Source organism: Strigops habroptila, chromosome 2, assembly GCF_004027225.2.
Source record: "Strigops habroptila isolate Jane chromosome 2, bStrHab1.2.pri, whole genome shotgun sequence".
NCBI lineage: Eukaryota > Metazoa > Chordata > Aves > Psittaciformes > Psittacidae > Strigops > Strigops habroptila.
In genome coordinates, this window is record NC_044278.2 from 39474391 (window position 1) to 39494109 (window position 19719).

Here is a 19719-nt window from a genome sequence, read left to right on the forward strand (position 1 = left end):
ATGAAAGTTTTCTCTCTCTAAGTGATGATCTTGACGTCGTATCATCATTAACTTGCTCCCACTTCCAGTAACTCGTTCCTACTTCCAGTGTAGTGATGAGTCATCACTGCTTCTTTCACAAAAGCTTTCAAGCTTTTGAAGGCATACACTGGTCACCTAACACTCATTGTGCCACCTGTGACAAGCTCTGTTGGCTGTGTTTCATAATATTTCCTTCTGTTCTACTGTTCCCTTTATTTCCTTGATAGTAATGAGCTTCATACCAGTGTTACTTTATTTTGCCATTACGTGAGGGAAGGGTGTGCAGATTTCTGCACCCCTTTCTGGAAAAGACACGCAGAGGTTCTTGGAAAAACAGGCTTTTCTCAGAAAGGTTGTTCACTGGGATACATGAGGTTTTGAAATTATCTTAATTCATTTGAAGAAAAGAAGCTGTGAAATAATTGTACTGTACAGATAGATGCAATTAACTTTGATAGCTCTTTAAGGGACAAAATGAGTTACAAAGTTGCATTTTCTTCCAACAAATGAGTACTTTCATAGTGGTTAAAAGTTGGTCCCTCTTTTCTTTCTATTTGTTTGGTATTGCTTGTTGTCATTTCTTTAGCCTTTCAATACCGAGTATGATTTACTACTTTTAATTTCAAGTTCAAATGAAGTTATCTTGTTAAATCACAAATACCCCCACACGACTGGATCCTTGTAGCATCACAACACTACAGTCCTCTTTCTATGGTACTCTGGAGACTTGGGTCATCAGCATAAAATCATGTAAGACCTGGCAGTGTCATAGATCTTCTCTCCATGCGTAAGTCATCTTTGGATGGTAGTAATCAACTGCACTGGCTCCATCACACTTTTTATCAGTAGGATTTGGGAGAACATGGAGGATCAGTGAGCAGCAAGGATGACAAAAGCATTTCAGGCAGAAAGCTGTAGTAAACAAAGCTCTTGCTCATTGAACAGCAGTGAGATTTTGTTTGAAACAAACCCCAGACTTCCCAGTACATAGCAGATAAAGCCAAGTACTTTCCAAAATGGAGGAAAATCCATATTTTGAAATACGCCATTATACTTTGCATTTTCAGGACTTCTGCAGTTAAGAAATACTGGGTAACTAGTACAATACAGATAATAAGATAGCTTAGTTTTCAGGGGAGGGTTGTTATTTTTTTAAACAGGATTAGGTAGTGAATCGTGGAATTAAAAAAAGAAAAACCATACTGCTTTTCTGTCTGTATTGAAAATAAGCTGCCCACTAGAAAGGAGGATGGCTTTTAAAGCAGCGTAGTTTTAGATTAGAAATTTGGTATATGAAAGCAAGTGTAACAAGGAGTTACATAGCTAAATAGGCTAAAAAGTTCCTTTTCAAGGTTAATGCCTTAAATTTCAGTGTGAGCTTTATTTAATGTAACAGCTGCTAATGAGCAGTAGCACATTAAAAGATCTCTGACAGGAATTACACCTCAAAAATACCTGTTTCGAAGCTTGTCAATCCTGGATTAAACAAGAGCTGTAGACTGTAAGCTTGTTCTCATTTGTATTACTGGAGTTATGGACAGGATGCCACCACAAGCAACCTTGCCTTTTGTGGATGTTTCAGGTCTCAATGCAGCTGGGATGAAGAGGTCTGTTTCTGTAGGACAACATGAAGGTCACACTGCTGTGATATTCATTGATTATGACAAAATCATGACTTTTGTCTCTGCAAACTGCTATAAATAACTTGTACTTAAAATGTGAGGTGGATGCTGAAAAGTGAACAGCTTCTTCTTGTCCTGATAGCTTGTTACTGCCAGATAACTGATTTTATGGAGGAAACGGTGATTCCTGTTTAGAAAAATAAGCTGTTCAGACAGGGTCAGTGAGGAGCCACTCATATAGCTTATCTGCCTTAAAAACCAGTCTTGTCCCTTTAGATTTCTATTCCCTAGTCTTTCTCCTCCTTTGAGTTCATGCAAACCTTTTTTAGCTGTTGCCAAAGGTAATCAACAACCCGGTGCCTAATTCCTTGCATGAACCCAGTTCCAATGAGTTCCCATGCCCTCCGAGTAAACGTTGTTTATTGCAGTAGCCTGAAGACTCAGTGAATCTGTTGCTGGGAAATGAGCTGAATGTGATGCAAATCACATTGTGACCACCTGGCCCTCAGCCCAGCCTTAAAGCACCTGAATTGTTTCATCTCCATTGTAAATATCTTGGGTCTTGTTGCTGGAGCATGTCTGGTTGCCAGTGCTGAGCTGGATGTGGTGCTTATGCTGGGGAAGGCAAGTGGCTGGGCAGCTAGCAGTGTTAGATAAACAGTCATCCTTTCCTGCTTGTGTTGACATGGGTTCTGTTGCATACACTGCTGAGGATTTTTGACAGCGAAGATTTACATCTCTGCTGTATCTTGTATTATTTTACAGTTGGAGTCAGCACATGCAGTCACTTCTCAGCAGCTCTCAGGGAAGCTGCATCAAGTGCCAACAAGAAGCAATACTACGATATTCAAAACACTTCATTGTCATTTCTCTTTTTCTTCCACTCTCCAGAATTTCCTGCTTTTCAAAAAAGCCCCTTTTTTTGCTTCGTGTTTTGACTTTTCTTTGTCTCTTTTGAGCTCTTTATTGAATTCTGACCTCCGTTTGGTTTTCAGCTGCAGTTTATGGTCTCCAAATATTTTTATCTTAACTTGTTATTTATATGGAAGACTCTTCGAAATTGTAATTCTGAGGTTCTGCTTTTGGACAGTTTAAAAAGATCTGTTGCCTATTTTGAATTCTTCTGAAATGTATTATCTGACTTAGAAGCCAACCAAGCTGAGACACAGTTCTGACTGGGGGTTTTTTTCAGTTCCAAGGACCTCTTGTTAGATATTCATTATTTATCTGCTAGTATTTTGAGACTGTCATACTTTTGCGGCTTGCAAATATGACTTCCTTAAATAATTTATGGCTAAAATTTCACTGTTAAATAATTTATATTTGCTAAAATGTGAGTATTTTAGAGAATATTTTCAATTGGTGAAGATGTTCCATCTGAGCATTAGGCCTTCAGACTGATGCTCAGCTTTACGTCGCATGGATTATTGTGATAAGACTGTTTCTTATGTATGCAATAAACATAAAGTAAAATTGCTATGGAAGGCACTATCACTATATTGCAATATAAGAGAAAAAAACAGTTATAAAACTGTCCCAAAAACATTTTGAGCTTTCCTTAAGAGTGAATACCTTTCAGAAACAGAGAAGACAGATTTCTGGTGTCCATCTAAAGTGCTACGTTACATAGGTTATTCTGCAGGATAGGTTATACTGACTAGGATGTACTGTGCTAGCATTAAATGGAAAGCATACAGTTTGCAGTAACAGAGAGTCAGAACTTTTTGCCAAGAATTAAAATATTTTCCTGCTGGTTTAATGACTAAAGAAAAAGGATGTTTCCTAAATATTTTAGTTGAATCAAGATCACTGACATACTTCTGTAAAAGGGAGACTTGTGTTGTGTTCTCTTCTTTTCCTCTCAGTTCCTAGCTGTGTATAACAAGAACTTAGTAAATGAGATCTCCAGGCAGAGCTAGTTGCCTTTCCTTTACTTTTCTGACTTGCACTTGGAGCACAGGGGGCTGTCAGCCACTGGAGAAGCACTAATACCCCAGACCTCAAAGCTGCCCTGTTTCTGCACAGCTATGGTGTTCCTTCAAATGTGAAGGCCGATGAATGGCCTTCTCAAATAAGTTCCTTCTGTATAGTTGCCAATAGTGAGAAAGTGATATATTTCTAACCATGTTTTGGCTCCTTTGGGTATTTATTTTGGCATTGAAGAAGGGAAGCTAGATCTTCTGAGGGTGAAGCATTGTGAGTAAACACTGGCACTCCAGTGAGGGACAGGGGTAGGTGGTTCAGTTACCAGCTTTGTCCATTTCTTCGGATCACTGATTTTCTGTAGCGAGATGAAAAATAACACGAATTCAGAAATTCTCAATTGCCTCTAAAAGAACTACTCAGCAAATGGGGTCCACTAGGATTTCTGTCACCAGGCAATTAATGCCACCAGTGATAGATGTGATTAAGAACTCATGAGCTCTTTGCTACCCGGCTCTTTGCAGTTGCATAAATCAAGGTTACATTGCATGCTTCCTCTGTTATTTTTCTTCGTGAATGCTTCAAAGAGGTGCAAGCATAATAAATGAGATATATAAATATATGGGGGTTTTCTTTCAATATTTCTCTTATTGAAGCAGCATAGATCAGAAGATGCAGCAGCTTCATTTGTCTGTGATAGCCCAATGTAAAAGTTACTCAGCCTGAGCTATAGTGGAAGGAGGCTAAGTTTCACAGTACTGCCTCTGCTTGCTCAGTTGCATTCATTTAGAGAGGATTATGCTTTTATCTCCCTTTTCTCTTATGTCCCATTTTATGCTGAAAATGTCAGAGCGCTTTTCCTTGGGACACAGAGGCTTCACACTGAGGGCTGTGGGCAGTGCCTGGCTTGCAGCAGCAATCATTCTTCATGACATGGCTTAAAACTGTTCCAGAGGTAGGAATAAGAGCTGATTGTTCTCTCCTCCAGGATATTCTTCCAGCAGGTTTCAAATTCTTTCTTTCTTTTTTAATTTTCAGCTTTTTCCCCTATGTTAATACAAATCTTCATTGCTATATGTTTAGATCCCAATTACTATGACATTATTGATCATCTGCATTCCACATCACTTCTACAGCTCTGAAGGCAGTTTCTGTGATGATGAGTCTCAATTCTCCTAAGGCCTAAGGACTCTGTTAGCTGGACTGCAAAGGTGCAGCTGGAAAACTCAGTGACACAGGTGCTCTGGGCAAACTCACATCCGTCCTTCAAAATGACATTCCTTTGTTCCAACAATGTCACTGTATTTAATTACTGAACTCACAAATTCAGACATACCTTTACTTGGATAATATGCAATATCCTTCACAATTTTATTTTTTTTTTACTGTAGGCTTTCAGAAAGAATTTTTAACTGTTTTGTATGACATATGAAGGCATTTTTATCTGAATTACCCCCTGGTCCTCACTTGTTTTTCAATACCATGGTTACTGGAAGGACGTCTCTATATTGATAGTTGAGGCGATAATTGTAGATTTCTTTGTAGCAGGGTACCTGATTATGTTGTAAGTATGACCAAGGGTGGTATTTTATCTTTTGCTTTACAGCACTTCAGACTTTTGAGTCTGCTGTTTGTAGAGTGTTGCCCATATCACACATCTGGGAAATTCCTCAAGGGGTAGCGATAGCCACTATCTACAGACTTCGTGAAAAACAAGCTTAATGATCAATCCTATCTAAACTTTAGTCCGCAATAAGACCGTGTGTGATACTCTTGTTGTGCTCATTCCTATTGCCTTCTGTATTTTTGTTAATTATTCACCAGTTCATTCGGCTACAAGTATCAGAAGACAACACTCAGTGTAGCCCATATTTCTTTTTTCCAGATTATTGTCATGGACTCAAAACTCTATATTTCATTAAAACAAAAAACTTCCATTGAAAAAAATCAGCTCTTTACTGAGAAGGTGGTCAAACACTGGAACAGGCTTCCTAGAGAGGTGATCATTGCCCCAGGCCTGTCAGTGTTTAAGAGGCATTCAGACAATGCCCTTAACAACATGCTTTAGCTTTTGGTCAATCCTCAAGTGGTCTGGCAGTTGGACTAGATGATCTTTGTAGGTCCCTTCTAGCTGAGCTATTCTGTATTCTATTCTTAACTCCCCACGGTCTTGCCCTCTTTGTGTGGGTTTTAGAGAAAGAAATCTTGAATTTTGGAACAACCAGAAGTTAAGAATGATCGACCCCTTTTTTTAATCTTCTAAAACTTTAGTAGAGGAGTCATTTAGGTCAGACATCCTTTAGGGATCATGTTCTAGGGGGTGCCACAGCCCCAGGTTAGCACGTGTCTATCATGTAGCTGCTGAGGGGCGCAAGTACATTTGGAGGACAGTCAGTAGCCTGTCTTTGTCCTTGGCATTGCTTTCTTATCTATGCGAAATGAAGTATATTGCTTGAGTTCTTGTTCTGGTCACAATAATGTACCTTAAGAAGAGTTTCAGAACTTAGTGAAGTTTACTGGGAGGTTTCTGAGGTGCTGTTAAGCCTCCAGACCAAACTGTCAGTGTGTATTGTGGTTTGCAGGCAGAACTGGCAAGAAGTGCCTGTTTTCACATCCTCAAATAAGAACAAGTTGGAAAAAATAAAATCTGGGTCACTGCTTGTGATGAGTAAGCAGTTACCAGAGCACCCCCCCTCTGGGAAGCTCTAAAGGAACATCACAGCAACAAAATCCCAGTGCGGTTTATTAGGCTTCCCTTGCCTACAAAATTTCTGTTACAAGTTACTATTTTTGCAGTTTCGGACTGTGTTATCCCTAGAAAGGTTTCAGTTTCTTACCTTCTGTGCTCATCCTGCTTGGTAAGGTTTTTTTCACATGGACCACTATAGGTCATATTAATCTAGGGAGTGTTTCACTGGAGTAAAACTGGAGTTTTACAGAATAAAAGAAAAAGCTTAGCAGTGCCATAAAGTTACAGTAGACTGCAGCACTCTAGACAGGGCAGTCCAAATGAAGATGAAAATTATAACCCCAAAAGTTAGTGCAGTGCAGTTTAACACAGCAGTTCACTAGTTTGTCTTTTCCTCATAATTAGGTTAGTAACTTTAGAGCTAGGCTGGAGATCCAGTTGCAAATACAAGGGAGGAGAGTGATGTGATCTGAGGGACGATGGCAGAGTTACAAATGAGCTTGAGTTCTCAGTTTTGCTTTGACTTTTCGAGTGGCTGCCTTTCTGTCTTAGCTTTCTCATCTGTAGAACAGATAGGCCAGCCAGGTGGCATCCACTTTGATTAGTGTTTGTAAAGGGCTTTGATCACCCGAAGTCCTCTTTTAGCACTAATTGGTCCTCGAGTGTATTCATGCATGGAAGCAAACAGGCAGTCCGACTTCTGCTGGGAAGGATAAAAAGCAGGAAGCTGAGGGAGGGCTGAGCCCAGGACGGACTGTACCCAGGCTTGGGAAGGGTGTCTGGAGCCCAGCCAGCCTTCTGTGCTGTGTGCCCTGCAAGGGAATTAATCGTGAATTCTGGTTTCGGAGGAAGCCTTTAGCCAGTGCTCGTGTCACAGGTCCCTATAGTATCAGCTCCATGCAAATCTGCGAGGTGTAAGCCTACATGAATACACATGCATGTGGATTCAGTAGAATGAAAGGCAGGTGGTGCAGGTGAGCCTCTGCCCCCGCATAGTTAGACACATCATACCACATGAGAGAAGGTGTCTTCTCACTGCCCTGTGCAGAGGATAGCCTGAACCATCCTTTCCTGCTCCATAATACTTTCACCTCTTTGCTACTTTTCCACAGAAACTTGCAAGCAGAGTATGACCGTCTGAAGCAACAGCATGACCACAAAGGACTGTCTCCACTGCCGTCCCCACCGGAGATGATGCCAGCTTCTCCACAAAGCCCCCGCGATGCTGAGCTCATTGCCGAAGCCAAGCTGCTTCGCCAGCACAAGGGCCGCCTGGAGGCCAGGATGCAAATTCTGGAGGATCACAACAAACAGCTGGAGTCACAGCTGCACAGGCTGAGGCAGCTGCTGGAGCAGGTGAGTCCTTAAAGCCTTCCTTCTGGATCTCTGTAGAGTCACTTTCCAAACAGCGTGTGAAGCATTATCAATAACAGCATCATACCAAGAAATCATATCTGTGGAGGCTAGTGAGAGAATAATATTAAATTGTTCTACAGACTGCAAGTGAAAAGGTGAAATCATGTTTCAGTGTTCTTACTTAGTCGTCTTCTTTGTTTTATTGAGAACTGAAATCCATTGTTTGCATGGATATATTTACTTTAAAACAGACAGAAAATTGTGTGTATTCATGGAATAAAAAATACAGAGATACAAAGATTTGTGCAAGTATACTGAGAAATTGTTATTCTCTTCTTTTTGTCTTCAATTTTCAGCCACAGGCAGATGCCAAGGTGAACGGTACAACACTGCCATCTCCTTCTACCTCTTTGCAGAGGTCAGACAGCAGTCAGCCAATGCTTCTTCGTGTAGTTGGCAGCCAGACTTCAGAAACCATGGGTAAGGTAACAAAGTTCAGATTGTCATAAAAAATAGTTATAGTCCCATTTTTCCAGAAAAAAAAATCCTTAAAGACAGAAAATACTCTTCTCTCTTGTTTAGGTCAAATGAGAATGAAATAAACATTTGCAGTGGTCTTCAGTGTCATCTCTAAAAAGCTGACTATTTTATTCAAACTGACTTTCAGCTATTAAGTGTGACACGGCTGATTTAAATGCACACAGTGTTTATTATGGCTAAGAGATCAAATGTATGATTAATCAACTCCACGTTAACAGATACGATCTTCTTTTTAACATGTCATGGCTCAATCAGGAGGATTGAGCTGTCACTCATAGGCAGTGCTCATCTAGTGTCTTCTAAGTATCACATCAGATGTGATAATGAACATCATTTGAGTTGTGGAGTAAGGTTAAGTAATAATATTCTGTAGCTAGAGGCTAGAATTATTATTTTGGTGCTTTCAGTAACTGCTGTGTAGCATTTTCCTAATTTCCTGTCTGTTACATAATTAGTAAGTATTTATTCCCAAGTAGTAAGGATTTTCTGCTAAATCAACCATTGCAGCATCTTTAAGCAAATATGCTTAAATTATTTGAACAAGATAATATTTTGAGACTGATGATAATATTCAGCTTCATACACAGAAATTTACTTAGTGTATATTGGAGAGAGGCTTTGGGGGAGAGTGAGAGGCTTAAGTGAAAGCTTGTCTCTTCCCTGTGTTTAGTGAGAGAGTCAGTGACAGTGAGAAATTGAATGAGAGGGGACATTCTGCTGTGTCTGAAGGGCCATCATGGTGGGAGATGCAGCTTGTTCATGGCCTTTTTCTTTCATCCTGAGCATTGGCAATAATGTGAGCCTGTGCTGGTATCAAATAAGATGGGTTCTGTACACCCTACAGCAAAAAAATGTGAAACCAGTTGTACCTTTAGGAATGCTTAAGTTAAATCCATGGGGTGAGAGAACAATCACAGGTAATAACAATTTCATTTGTATCTTTCTTTAATCGTATGACTAGCGAGTAAATATTTTGCTATGTATGGCATACACAGAGTAGACATCATGTATCAGTGGAGTAATTTGCATCAGCTTTCTGAATAAATGTCATAAATTTTACCACATAAATTAATCAAAATACACAAGAAAAGACAGGAAGACATTGGTTCCCAGCCATCTTATTAAAAGTCCTGTAGTTTTGTCTTTTATACTTTATTAGGACAAAATACAATAATGTGTTTTGTTTCATTTGACTCAATGTAAAATTATTCCCATTTAACTTGTGAGACTAGAATTAATTAACGTGCATACAATCATATAAACTGCTAAAACTTTTTTAAAGCAAACATTTAGACATGGCCTGGGCTTTTTTGTTTGTTTGATTGAGCCTATATGCAGAAGGACAGTAAGACATTGAATCGTTATCCGTATGATTGTGTTTGGATTCGGCAATGCAACACTGTTGGCAGCATGGAGCAGAGCTTATAAAAAGAGTTGCTAACTGAGCTAACAAACCACAACTAATTCAGTTTGTCGAGTCTCCTTTCACACTAGAAAGCTTTGCTAGTCTGAGAGTTTTCTGAAGCGTGACTGAAAATACTCTTGAATTGTGAAGGAACTAGAGCAGTGTTGTAAATAATGTTCCCATGCAGCAAGCATGTGTCCAGTAATGAGGGAGTCATAATTTTCAAGAAAATACTGAGGGTCTCTAGGTCTCTTAGGTAATCAGGTAATGTAGTGGTAGCTTTTATATATTTTTCTTTTTGAGAGGATATCTTAGAGCTTTTTCTTTGAATGTAGACCCACTGTGCTTCTCTGTCTCTCTATTTTCTCAAGGAGAGATTACTGTGATAGGTTTTCAACCAGCAGTGTTGTCCAGCCATTTGGTAAAAGCACCAACCCACTCAGCTCCTAATTTACAAATAGAAAAGCTTATCTCTTGACAACCTGAAATTCAACTGGGCATGTGGAAAGGTTCTGCTTTTCTTCTCACAGAGTCTGGGAAAGCCCTGAACTTTGGCATTTGTCCCCCAGTTATATAGCAATAGACGAGGCTCTCTGAGGCACATGAGAGAACAAGAGGCTGTTCCTTGAACTATAATTTGTTCAGGTACCACCAGAATACTTGAGACCTCCCCAGCTCTCCAAGCCTTTTGTAGAAACACGAACTGGAAAGACTCTTTTAGGTAAAGTGAGGTAGTTGAGGTCTGAAGGTGTCTTTACATTTGTCGGATTGCTTCGCTGATGTCTTATTTTCTCATTTACCAAAAAAAAAAAAAAAAAGCTCAGAAAAATAATCCATATGAGAAAAAAATAAAAATAATGCATTTTAAATAAAGGATACAGCAGTCTTAAGGGTCAGCACAGTTCAATTTGTGTTCGTGATTGCCAGGACATGTGAAAATCAGTACCTGTCCTCAGTTCTTCTTGAGCAGGACAGCAGAACCACAGACTTCTTTCAGTTTTTAGGGCCAAGTGGTTTCCTGCAGGCATGCTGGTAAAGGTCCTCAGCGTGGATAGAACCAGCAAGATGTCACTCTTGGGTTTTCATTTTGACATGCAGCCAAGGCTGGAAGGACATTACTTCTGCTAAGGCACCTCTATCAGTGCAACACTTGATGTGAAAGTAACTCATGGTGTGAGTTGATTTCAGCACCAGTCAAAAGCTGAAAGCAGTCTCAGCAGCTATTTTTAGATGACTAATGGAATAAAAGAAGCTGATATGAAGACCATCACTTATATGAATTAATTGCTTCTTGGAGAAACTTTACCCCACTTTTTGCACTGGAGTGGGAAAAAATTACTCTTGGTCAGTAATAACTCTTGTGAAACTCCTGGCCCTAACGTGACGCTGACACTAAGCCTAATAGTAGGAAGCGTATGCAGTCCTAAAGTGTTCCTTTAGCATCTCTTTCAGTAGGCTTTCTACTAGCATGGAGCACCTCAATGTTTAAAGAATGTAAATGCTAAAAGAAAATCAGGCGATTTATCACTCAAGTTTAGGGCAAGACATGCTTGAATGTCATTTTCAAAATAAAGAAGTACCTCGCATGGTTATTACAGCAGGAAAAATTGCTTTTATGTTTTATTAGGAATAAAAGAAAACTAGTAAAAAAGGAGAATTTCACTCAAAGTATATCCTTTACATGTATTCTTTTTTCAGATACTTTATTTGTATTGGAGGCTAGGGTCTACAGTAAAATCAACATATGGCTTTTAGTTATCTGAAACCATGACCAAAAAAAAAAAAAAAAAAAAGGGCAGTAAAAATAAAATGTATTGAATTTCCCATTAAGCTGCTGCCCTATAATCAGGTTATAGAAATTATTCAGTGGGAGAAATGTATTTCGCTTTATTAAACTGCTGCTAAACCCTTTTACAGTACAATTGAATGTTCGTGGAGCACCAATCTGATGCAATTAAACTGTCAGAAATATTAATACTGATGCAGATGAGAATCTGGGTTTCTACTGATTTATGCAGCTTAGGCAAAGCAATGCTAACATGAATCCAGCACTATTAGAAAGCTGCTCAACAGCAGCACTCACAACAGCAATTTCTTTTTGCATTAATAGAATAAGAGAAGCTGAAGCAAGTGTCATTTATGGAACTAAATGTTCCTAGCAGACATTTTACCCCACTTCTTTTACCAGAGTGGATTCTTTCTTAAATCCGTTTTTACAAATTAAAAGTCAGTGCTAATTGTTTAAAATTCATTGTTTAATTTCACTTAGATCCTTAAAAAGAAAACCTAATAGCCAACAAAATCCACTTTTAAAATTTTGCTTGCGTACTAAGCAGAAAATGTGTTCAAATGAACGGCCTTAGTTTCATGAAGGACATATGCAGCAGCAAGCTGTTAGCAAATGGTTTTATAGAGCCTCTTATACAGTGGTGTGGATTTGCTTTCCAGGCGAGGATGAGCTGCTCAGCCCTCCCCAGGACACAAGCACAGGTTTGGAGGAAGTGATGGAGCAGCTGAACAACTCCTTCCCCAGCTCCAGAGGTGAGCGCTGCTGCCTGTGGCAGATGAGAGGGGAGAAGATAAAAGTGCTTTCTGTTCCTTGATGTTTTCAGGGGGTGTGTTTTGGTTTCAGGTATTTTGCTGTTCTTTGTTTCTGTTTTAACAATAGCTGTAGAGAAACCTGGTTTAGAGTGGAGAAGCGGCCTGCTTCTCCTTTAGCTTTAGCTACCTTCACAGGTAGCCCTTGCTAGATACGTGGGTGAAACAATGTCTGTCTGAGATTCTTTTTTGCTGAGAATTTTCCTCTCTTTTTGCCATGTTCCTTTTCTCACAGCTTTTCTCTTTTTCAGTTAGTCTCCTCGCTGATTTATTTTTAATACATGTCTTAGCACATTTTTCTTCTGTCTTTACCTTTCTCCAAGAAGAATGGTGTTTGAAATAATATTAACGTTCTGAGTCAGAGATGTGACCTTGTAGACCTTGTAGCACTCTGGACTCATAGTTCAGAGTGATGGAGTTAAAACAAGTGGGCTGCTTGTTTGTGCAGCGTAGGCTGCACTTCTGTGTACAGACACAGCGTTTCTTTCAGTGTTTCCATTTTGCTCATTCCTGTTGTTTGCCAAAGATAAGCATTTGTATTGCTGGGATTTATTTGTTTAACCTTTTTTCATTTAAGAAGGTCTTTTCTGAGCACAGAGGAAATACTCTGCTTAAGAAAAATGGTTTAGATTCTTAGCAGGAGGTGGGAACTTTGGGATATTACCTGTTGCCGTGAAAGAAGGCTCAGAGATAAATCTCTTGGCAAAAGAAAGTCCCAGTGTCTGTTGACACCTGTTAAGTGGATTTCAGTAGGGGCAGAGACTTACCACAGGGCCCCTTGCACAGTCACACATCACCCAGTGGTTCTTTAGTAGATAAATGTGTTAACCATTATGCTAGACTTTCAGTGAAGTGTTCTCCATCCTTTGATTTCAAAGCAAGCTCAGCTCTCACCAGGCATCATCTGTGAGCATCAACTGTGAGTGGGAAAGGAGAGGGCAGTATAAACTCTGTAAGATCCCATGCTATAGATCAAAAGATAGGATCATTTAGAAAGATATTATTGAAGAAAATTTGATACAATGTATTTTTAACTATATTCATCTCCACCTCAACATTATATAAAAAAGTCATATTTTCCTAGATATCTATTTTCAGACAGTAGATGTAAAATCTTTCAAACATTAGTGTGTAGATAAAAATCGACTTATTTTTGAAGTTGCTGTGTACACAAGGTTGCAACAGACAGTGCTTTCTTATCGGTGACCATCATTTCTGTAAATACGTTGTATTTAGGTGATCTTGCATAATCATTTGTGTCTAGATGTAGATACCCCATGTGTTAAAATATTCACCAAATGTGGTATCTAATTCATAATCATGATGACACTGACAAACAGTTTCTTTTTTAAAAACGAGCTTAGTTTTTAGTAAAATAAGGAGCAATTTATGAAACAACAATTAATGAGATATTCAAAGTACTACATACATCAGTTAATATTTTAATTGCATAAGTTAAGCTATAACTTCACATTTTCATTCTGGTGATCCAAAATTACAGTCATTTAAATACAGAGAAAGAATGTATTCCCTCATTTTGTTTCTCCATTCAGTAACCATGTTAAAAGAGGAGTGTGTGATCACAAGCATCCCTGAAAGAGATTGCAGCCTGTATACTTTCATGCCTGACTAGGAGCCATAAAGGACAAAAATGCTCTTTAGCTGCATGGAGGGCTGTGAGTGAGGAGGAGGCACTGTCTGTGTTTGACATGCGTTGTCTTCTGTCCTCCTCAGCCAGCTCTTGATAGAAGCTTCTGGTGCAGCAGCCAGGAGCAGGCACAGGCCGTCAGACAGAGTCAAGCTTCCCACAGCACTTTTCTTCTGGGCCTGACCAAGGCATGTTGGGCTGAGCCAGAATCTGCCTCTTCTTTTCCCATTGGCTACACAAAAAGATTAGTCCAGCTGGGAGAAAAAGACATTCACTTTTGGGTAAATTGTACCACGTTTTGGCTAAAGAGATTAGAACCTTGAGGTTTCTTTCTTCTTCATGTATCTTTTAATGCATTTGCACGAATGCCAGGTTTGTACAGTTGGTTTTGGTTGAGGAATAGGCATGTTTGGGCCTTCTGTGAGAAATAGTTTGTCCTACAACCAGGCCAAATGGATTTCCATTCACTGGTTGATATAGAAGGCTACTGACATTGTCAGTTTTGCTGAGATCTCATGCAAGCTTCAGTTACTGGAGTTTTTTTCTACTCCAGTTTTAAAGATTAAATTCTATTTAACTGATACCCACATAAACAAAGCTTACATCCACTGCCACAGCCTCATGTAGACCATCACTGTGAGATGAAGGATGTATTACAAGACTGCAGGAAGGAGAAAAGGAAGCAGGGTTGACTGGTCTCAACAAACCACTGAATCAGAGGCCTTTTTGCTGCTGAAGGGTGCAAATCTGTATCTCAGGTTTACAATCTACAATAAAAGATCAAAGTGTAATTGCAAAAGAGAAAGCAGTTTGGCAAAGCAGCCTAAGAGGGCATAGTGAAAGGACTCAGACGTGGTGCTAGTAATGTTTTATTTCTTTGCGTTACAGGTTGCATCAAATCTGAAGCTATGTGTAGGTATTCAGGAAACAGAACAATAAGCCCAAACAAGTGATGACCACAGATCTGTAAAGAATATATGTTCTTATATTAATTCTTACTAAGAAGAATTAAAAAATTGTCAGATGCAAGAAAACTCAGTCATCCCAGTCCGGCTTTCAGAAGTGTGTTGTGATACAGGAGCTTATGAAATATTATTTGAAAGGTGATTTAGAACTACTTGGATAAGGTGGCACCACATGTGATGCATACTATCTTTAGGAATTAAAACTAGAAGGAAGGTGGATTAAATGCTGAAGATTGACTAATACTAGAAGTAGATTTGTTTATTTCTATACTAATACTGTAGAAGAAATCTGCTATGATATTCATAGACCATAAAATTCCAGAAGAGCTGCAGAGGACAGAGGGCACTCAAGAAAACCTGCCTAGGCTGAAGCTGAGAATAACAAAATGAAATCCAGGAAGGGACAAACATCCATACAAATACCTGAAATTTATATATGGAATCAATTGAGGAAATCAAGGGATATATTAAAAGGCCTGGGAAGTTACTGGCAGAACATTAAATGTGGGTTTCCTTTGTGGCCTGTAAACATAAGCATGTCAAATTTCAAGTTAAATGTCCAGCTCCAGCATGTCACAGCATAGGGAGTGATAGGCCTTTTGAATCAGGGACATGATTCTGGGTATTCTCTTGCTGTTAGGTTAATGACAATCTGGAGGAGTGCAGAACGGTATGACAAGAGCAAACTGGACTCTGAAGGTTCCTGAGGAAAGTTTAGAGCTGAATAAGTAGTGAAGAGAGAAAAGGACTGAATTTTGGTGCTTGGATGCTCAGACGCATAGTTTGAACATAAAAGGACACAAATTAAAACCAAACTATTTAGTTTAAATACCAGCAATAGCATCTGAAGAGTAAGATTTGCTCGGCTTGGGAAATAGTTTTCTAAAGCAAGTAGTAGCTCTTATTTTGGACTTCTGAAACAAAGCAGTAAAGTGTAGTAGTAATTAATTGCCACTCACCTGGAGACAGATTTGGTTTATGATATTTTCCAAGCTTTTCTTACATAGAGTTATTTTTAAAAGGGCATCAAGGCTTCACAGCATCATTTTGAATGTATTTTAGGGAAGCATATGTTAAACAAATCATGTCATAGACCTTCACAAGCAGATCTCTGATGCAATAACTTGTGCGGCTATATACCTTTCATAGGGTTTTTCAGTTTAACCTTTTGACAGTTCTTGGCATAAGGAGCAAAGGACCTGTGTGCTCCTTGCACAGCTGACTGCTAGTGCCGAAAGCTGTCTAATTTCTGGAGAGGGAAATTCTTCTGAATACCTGATGATTGCTGTCCTTAAGGAATTTTTCTTTCCTTTTAATCTACAAGGCTTCCCATCCAGCCCTCTTTTACTTTGCTGCTCCCAGCAAATTCACAACTGCTGCAGCTGCTTCAAACAGCTGCTGTGCTAACTCAAAACAGATGTCAAAGCCAGAGGTCTGACATTTAGTGGAAATCTACCATTAAATACCACCTCAGTGGTTTATTTGACCCTGCTTGATAATGGGCCACAGAGGAAAACATTTTCACGCTGTATTTGTGGCCAAGCTACTAAATCTCCAGGGAATTGATTCACAGTTAGAAAGTAAGATTGGCAGGCCAGTATTTTTAAAGCCAAATCCATCTCTCCTGCAGCACTGAGAACAAACAAGTTGCACTGCTTCAGGGGGATCTCATGGTGGACCACACTGTGCTTTGGAGTTACTGTTTTGTGGCAAATGCTTTCTATGAATGAAGATCAGAGAGGAAATTAGGGGCAGAAGTTCCTGAGCTAATTAAAGTTGGTGAGAGAGCTTCCCAGGCCTTCAATGCAGGCCCTTGATGGTGGATAATGAGGAAGTGGGAGCCAAGAAGTGGTTAGAAATGTGACCACAATGGCTTAAAAGAGTTGAGAGGCCATGACATAATATGAAAACGCTTGGAGGAGGGATCAGTACTCACTGTTATTAGTTAACGTAGTATTGCTTAATACAGATGTCTATGTCTACTTGTGCTATGAAATTACAGCCCAGAGAAGTTTGGCTGCCCCATCCGTAGAAGTGTTCAAGGCCAGGTTGTATGGGGCTTTGAGCAACCTGGTCTAATGGAAGGTGTCCCTGCCCCTGGCAGAGGGGTTGGAATTAAATGATCTTTAAGATCCCTTCCAACCCAAACCATCCTATGATTCTATGAATCTGCATAGATGAAATTTCTATTAATGCCTCTGCTTTCAGGTTTGATTTGATCATTCTCTTTATATGTTTTCCTGTGATACAATGTCATGTAGATTTCCAAAACAGAAAAAGAAAGAAAGGCTTCTATTTTGTAAGGGCAGGAAATCTTGATTTGAGCAGTAATAATAGATAATTAGACACCCATGGATTGTGTATCAGTATTTTGATGCCTTATAGAATACAAATTTTCAGAACTGTGGCAATATAAACAATCTTCTTCCGCTGCAATTTATGCCAAACTGTACTTCTTGCTGTAAAACCTAGAGGCATACATTCATTCATATGCAAAGAAGAAAATAAAGTAAAATCCATTAAACCCTTTTTAATCTCCCTCCAAAAGAAATTAGCTTACTGTAGTAGTGCTACTCTTTGTTGCAGTTAACAAATTCTAGGGCTGATTACTCACCACAGACTTCTCTCACCAGCTGTTTTGTGTGGTGCAGAGCTATCCCAGTTACCTTTAAATATATTCATTTGCAAACAGAATCCAGTCTTTCTTGTAGATATTTAAATTAGACACAGTGTAGCTGCAATTTTAGGTGCTTGTGCAGACAGGTAGGCATTTTTAAGACCTCCAAAAGGATACAGTATTTTGCATGTAGGCAGTTCCTTCTCTCCTCTTGACCCACAGTGAACTGTCTTCTGCTGGATCTCATTCATGCCCCAGGACTCTTGAACTCCTCACTGTATCATGCTGCAGTTTCTGGAGGCCTTAGCTAGACCACCTACTCACCTAAACCTTGGCGATCTTCCTCAGAAGACCAAAATGTGCAATGGATTTTATATCTTCATTTTCAATGATTTTCTGTTACATGATTTATATTGGTGAGGGCTTCTCATCTTCCCTCCTGGGAGGCATTTTTTAGGGAATTCATGGCTCCTGATAAATCACCAGAGGAGGTCACGGGCTGTGTAGGTGCTCATATAAATCCGAGAGAGTTAGGCAGGCCTGCAAGGTGAAGTCCTTAGAACCGAAGCGACACCTCTCGGGGCCGTCAAGCTCACCCTGGTACCTCTGTGCACCATCAGCAACCTGAATCGAGGCTCCCTTTAGCAGAATAAAAACCCACCTGCAGAGCATGACTGTAAACCTATTATGCCCCATCCCTGGCAGTGTTCAAGTCCAGGCTGGATGAGGCTGTTAGCAACGCGGTCTACTGGAAGGTGTCCCTGTCCATGGCAGGGGGTTAGAACTAGGTGATCTTTAAGGTCCCTTCCAACCCTAACCATTCTGTGATTCTATGGTCATTTCTAATAGTAGGCATGCTACTGGGGAGAGCAAGAGGGGAAGGAAGAGAATAAAACTTCCTCTGTTCAATAAATCAGAACCTTTGCTGTCCAGGCCCTTCAGAGGTTGCCCCAGCTGTTTCCATTGCCTAGAGTTTGCAGCTGAGTGGTGGCTGTGACCTGTGGTGGTCAGTGATGCCGTTCACTTCCTCTGCCCTGTCCTCCTCTCCTTTACCACCTCTGCTAAGCTTTGCTCTGATGCTGACCCTTTTTCTGCTCCTTGTAAAATACCTGCAAAGCTATTTATTGTCTTCCTTCCTTCTCCTGCAGGCTGCCATACCTAGAAAAAAACTCAACAGCAATTACATTACTGACCATGTGTTCTCCTGTATGTCTGTGTCTCCCCACATTGTCCCGTACTTCATTTACAATTACATCATTTACAACAGCTCTGGGGCACAGAGCATCCTCTTTCTTGATCAGCCTCTACCACAGTGACTTTCTTGCCGAAGACTGCAAGCCGAGCAGTACTGGTGCCGGCAGTAATGTGCCAGTGGCAGTGGGACGCTTCTGGAGACAGCAAGCGTCTTACCATCACCCACTGTGGATGGGAAGTGAGAGGAGGGGGTGTCTCTACTGTTGATTGACACCTGGCTTTCTTTTGTTAAAAACAAATATGATAAGTGTTTGGGAAGAATCAGTATGATCAAAGAATGGCTTCTGTGAAGGCTCCTCAGGAACATCTTTTCAGCACAGCCCATTAAGAACTCCTTCATTTTAGTAGTACAACTTAAAAGTGATACTTTTGATACTTTTCCTTTTTTCCCCTTGATTTTTTTTTTTCTTCTTTTTTCCTTCTGTCCCCCAGTTTTACCATGCTTGCAGATCAGCTTGTTGGAAACATCTTCTGGAATGTATTTACCTTTAATGTGAGCATGTTATGTTCCAGTGTGCAGCTCTAGGTGGAAAATGTGTGTGTGTGTATGCATACGTGTAGATATGAATGTATACCTGTATATATGTATGTAGGCTATAATAAAATGTAAAGTGTCTGGATGCATTAATTTGACATTGGAGAAACATCATTTTGCCACTGATCAGTAGAGGTGATCCTTAACTCAAGTTGAGGAAATTTGGATGCTCAGAAGGTGAATTTAGCTCTTCCATCCTTATCCTCAACTGAAAGGCCTGTAAGTTGGTTTTAGTAGTTTTCTCAAGTGTTTTTGCTAGGTTAAAACCAAGCCACAGATTTACAGAACTGTTCTCAAATAAATCACGTCAGAATTATTACTGGATTTCAGTGCACTTACAGTCTTTGTGTAGAGCAGAAATGCAGTTATATTAAATTCTTAAGTGGGAATTGAAGTGTCTCTTACAGTGTAAAATATATATTCACATGTGGTTTTTTCCCTTTCTTTTCTGATATTTATTCCACTTCCTCTCTCTGTTCCTAAAGGAGGAAATGCCCCTGGAAAGCCAGTGAGAGAGGTTAGTGAGATGCAGGCTCACTGCCATTG

The 19719-nt window shown here is 39.8% G+C and overlaps 1 protein-coding gene across 20 annotated transcripts in view; it reads left to right on the forward strand.

The window, feature by feature from the left end:
* Positions 1-19719, forward strand: part of DMD (dystrophin) — a 1118883-nt gene that overhangs the window by 1091133 nt on the left and 8031 nt on the right. For 13 of the 20 annotated variants that reach the window (XM_030475728.1, XM_030475707.1, XM_030475712.1 and 10 more), the window contains 4 exons: positions 7368-7611; positions 7968-8091; positions 12005-12097; positions 19659-19690. In XM_030475728.1, the coding sequence (XP_030331588.1) occupies positions 7368-7611; positions 7968-8091; positions 12005-12097; positions 19659-19690 (493 nt within the window). The other 7 variants (XM_030475726.1, XM_030475708.1, XM_030475711.1 and 4 more) reach the window with 2 other exon arrangements.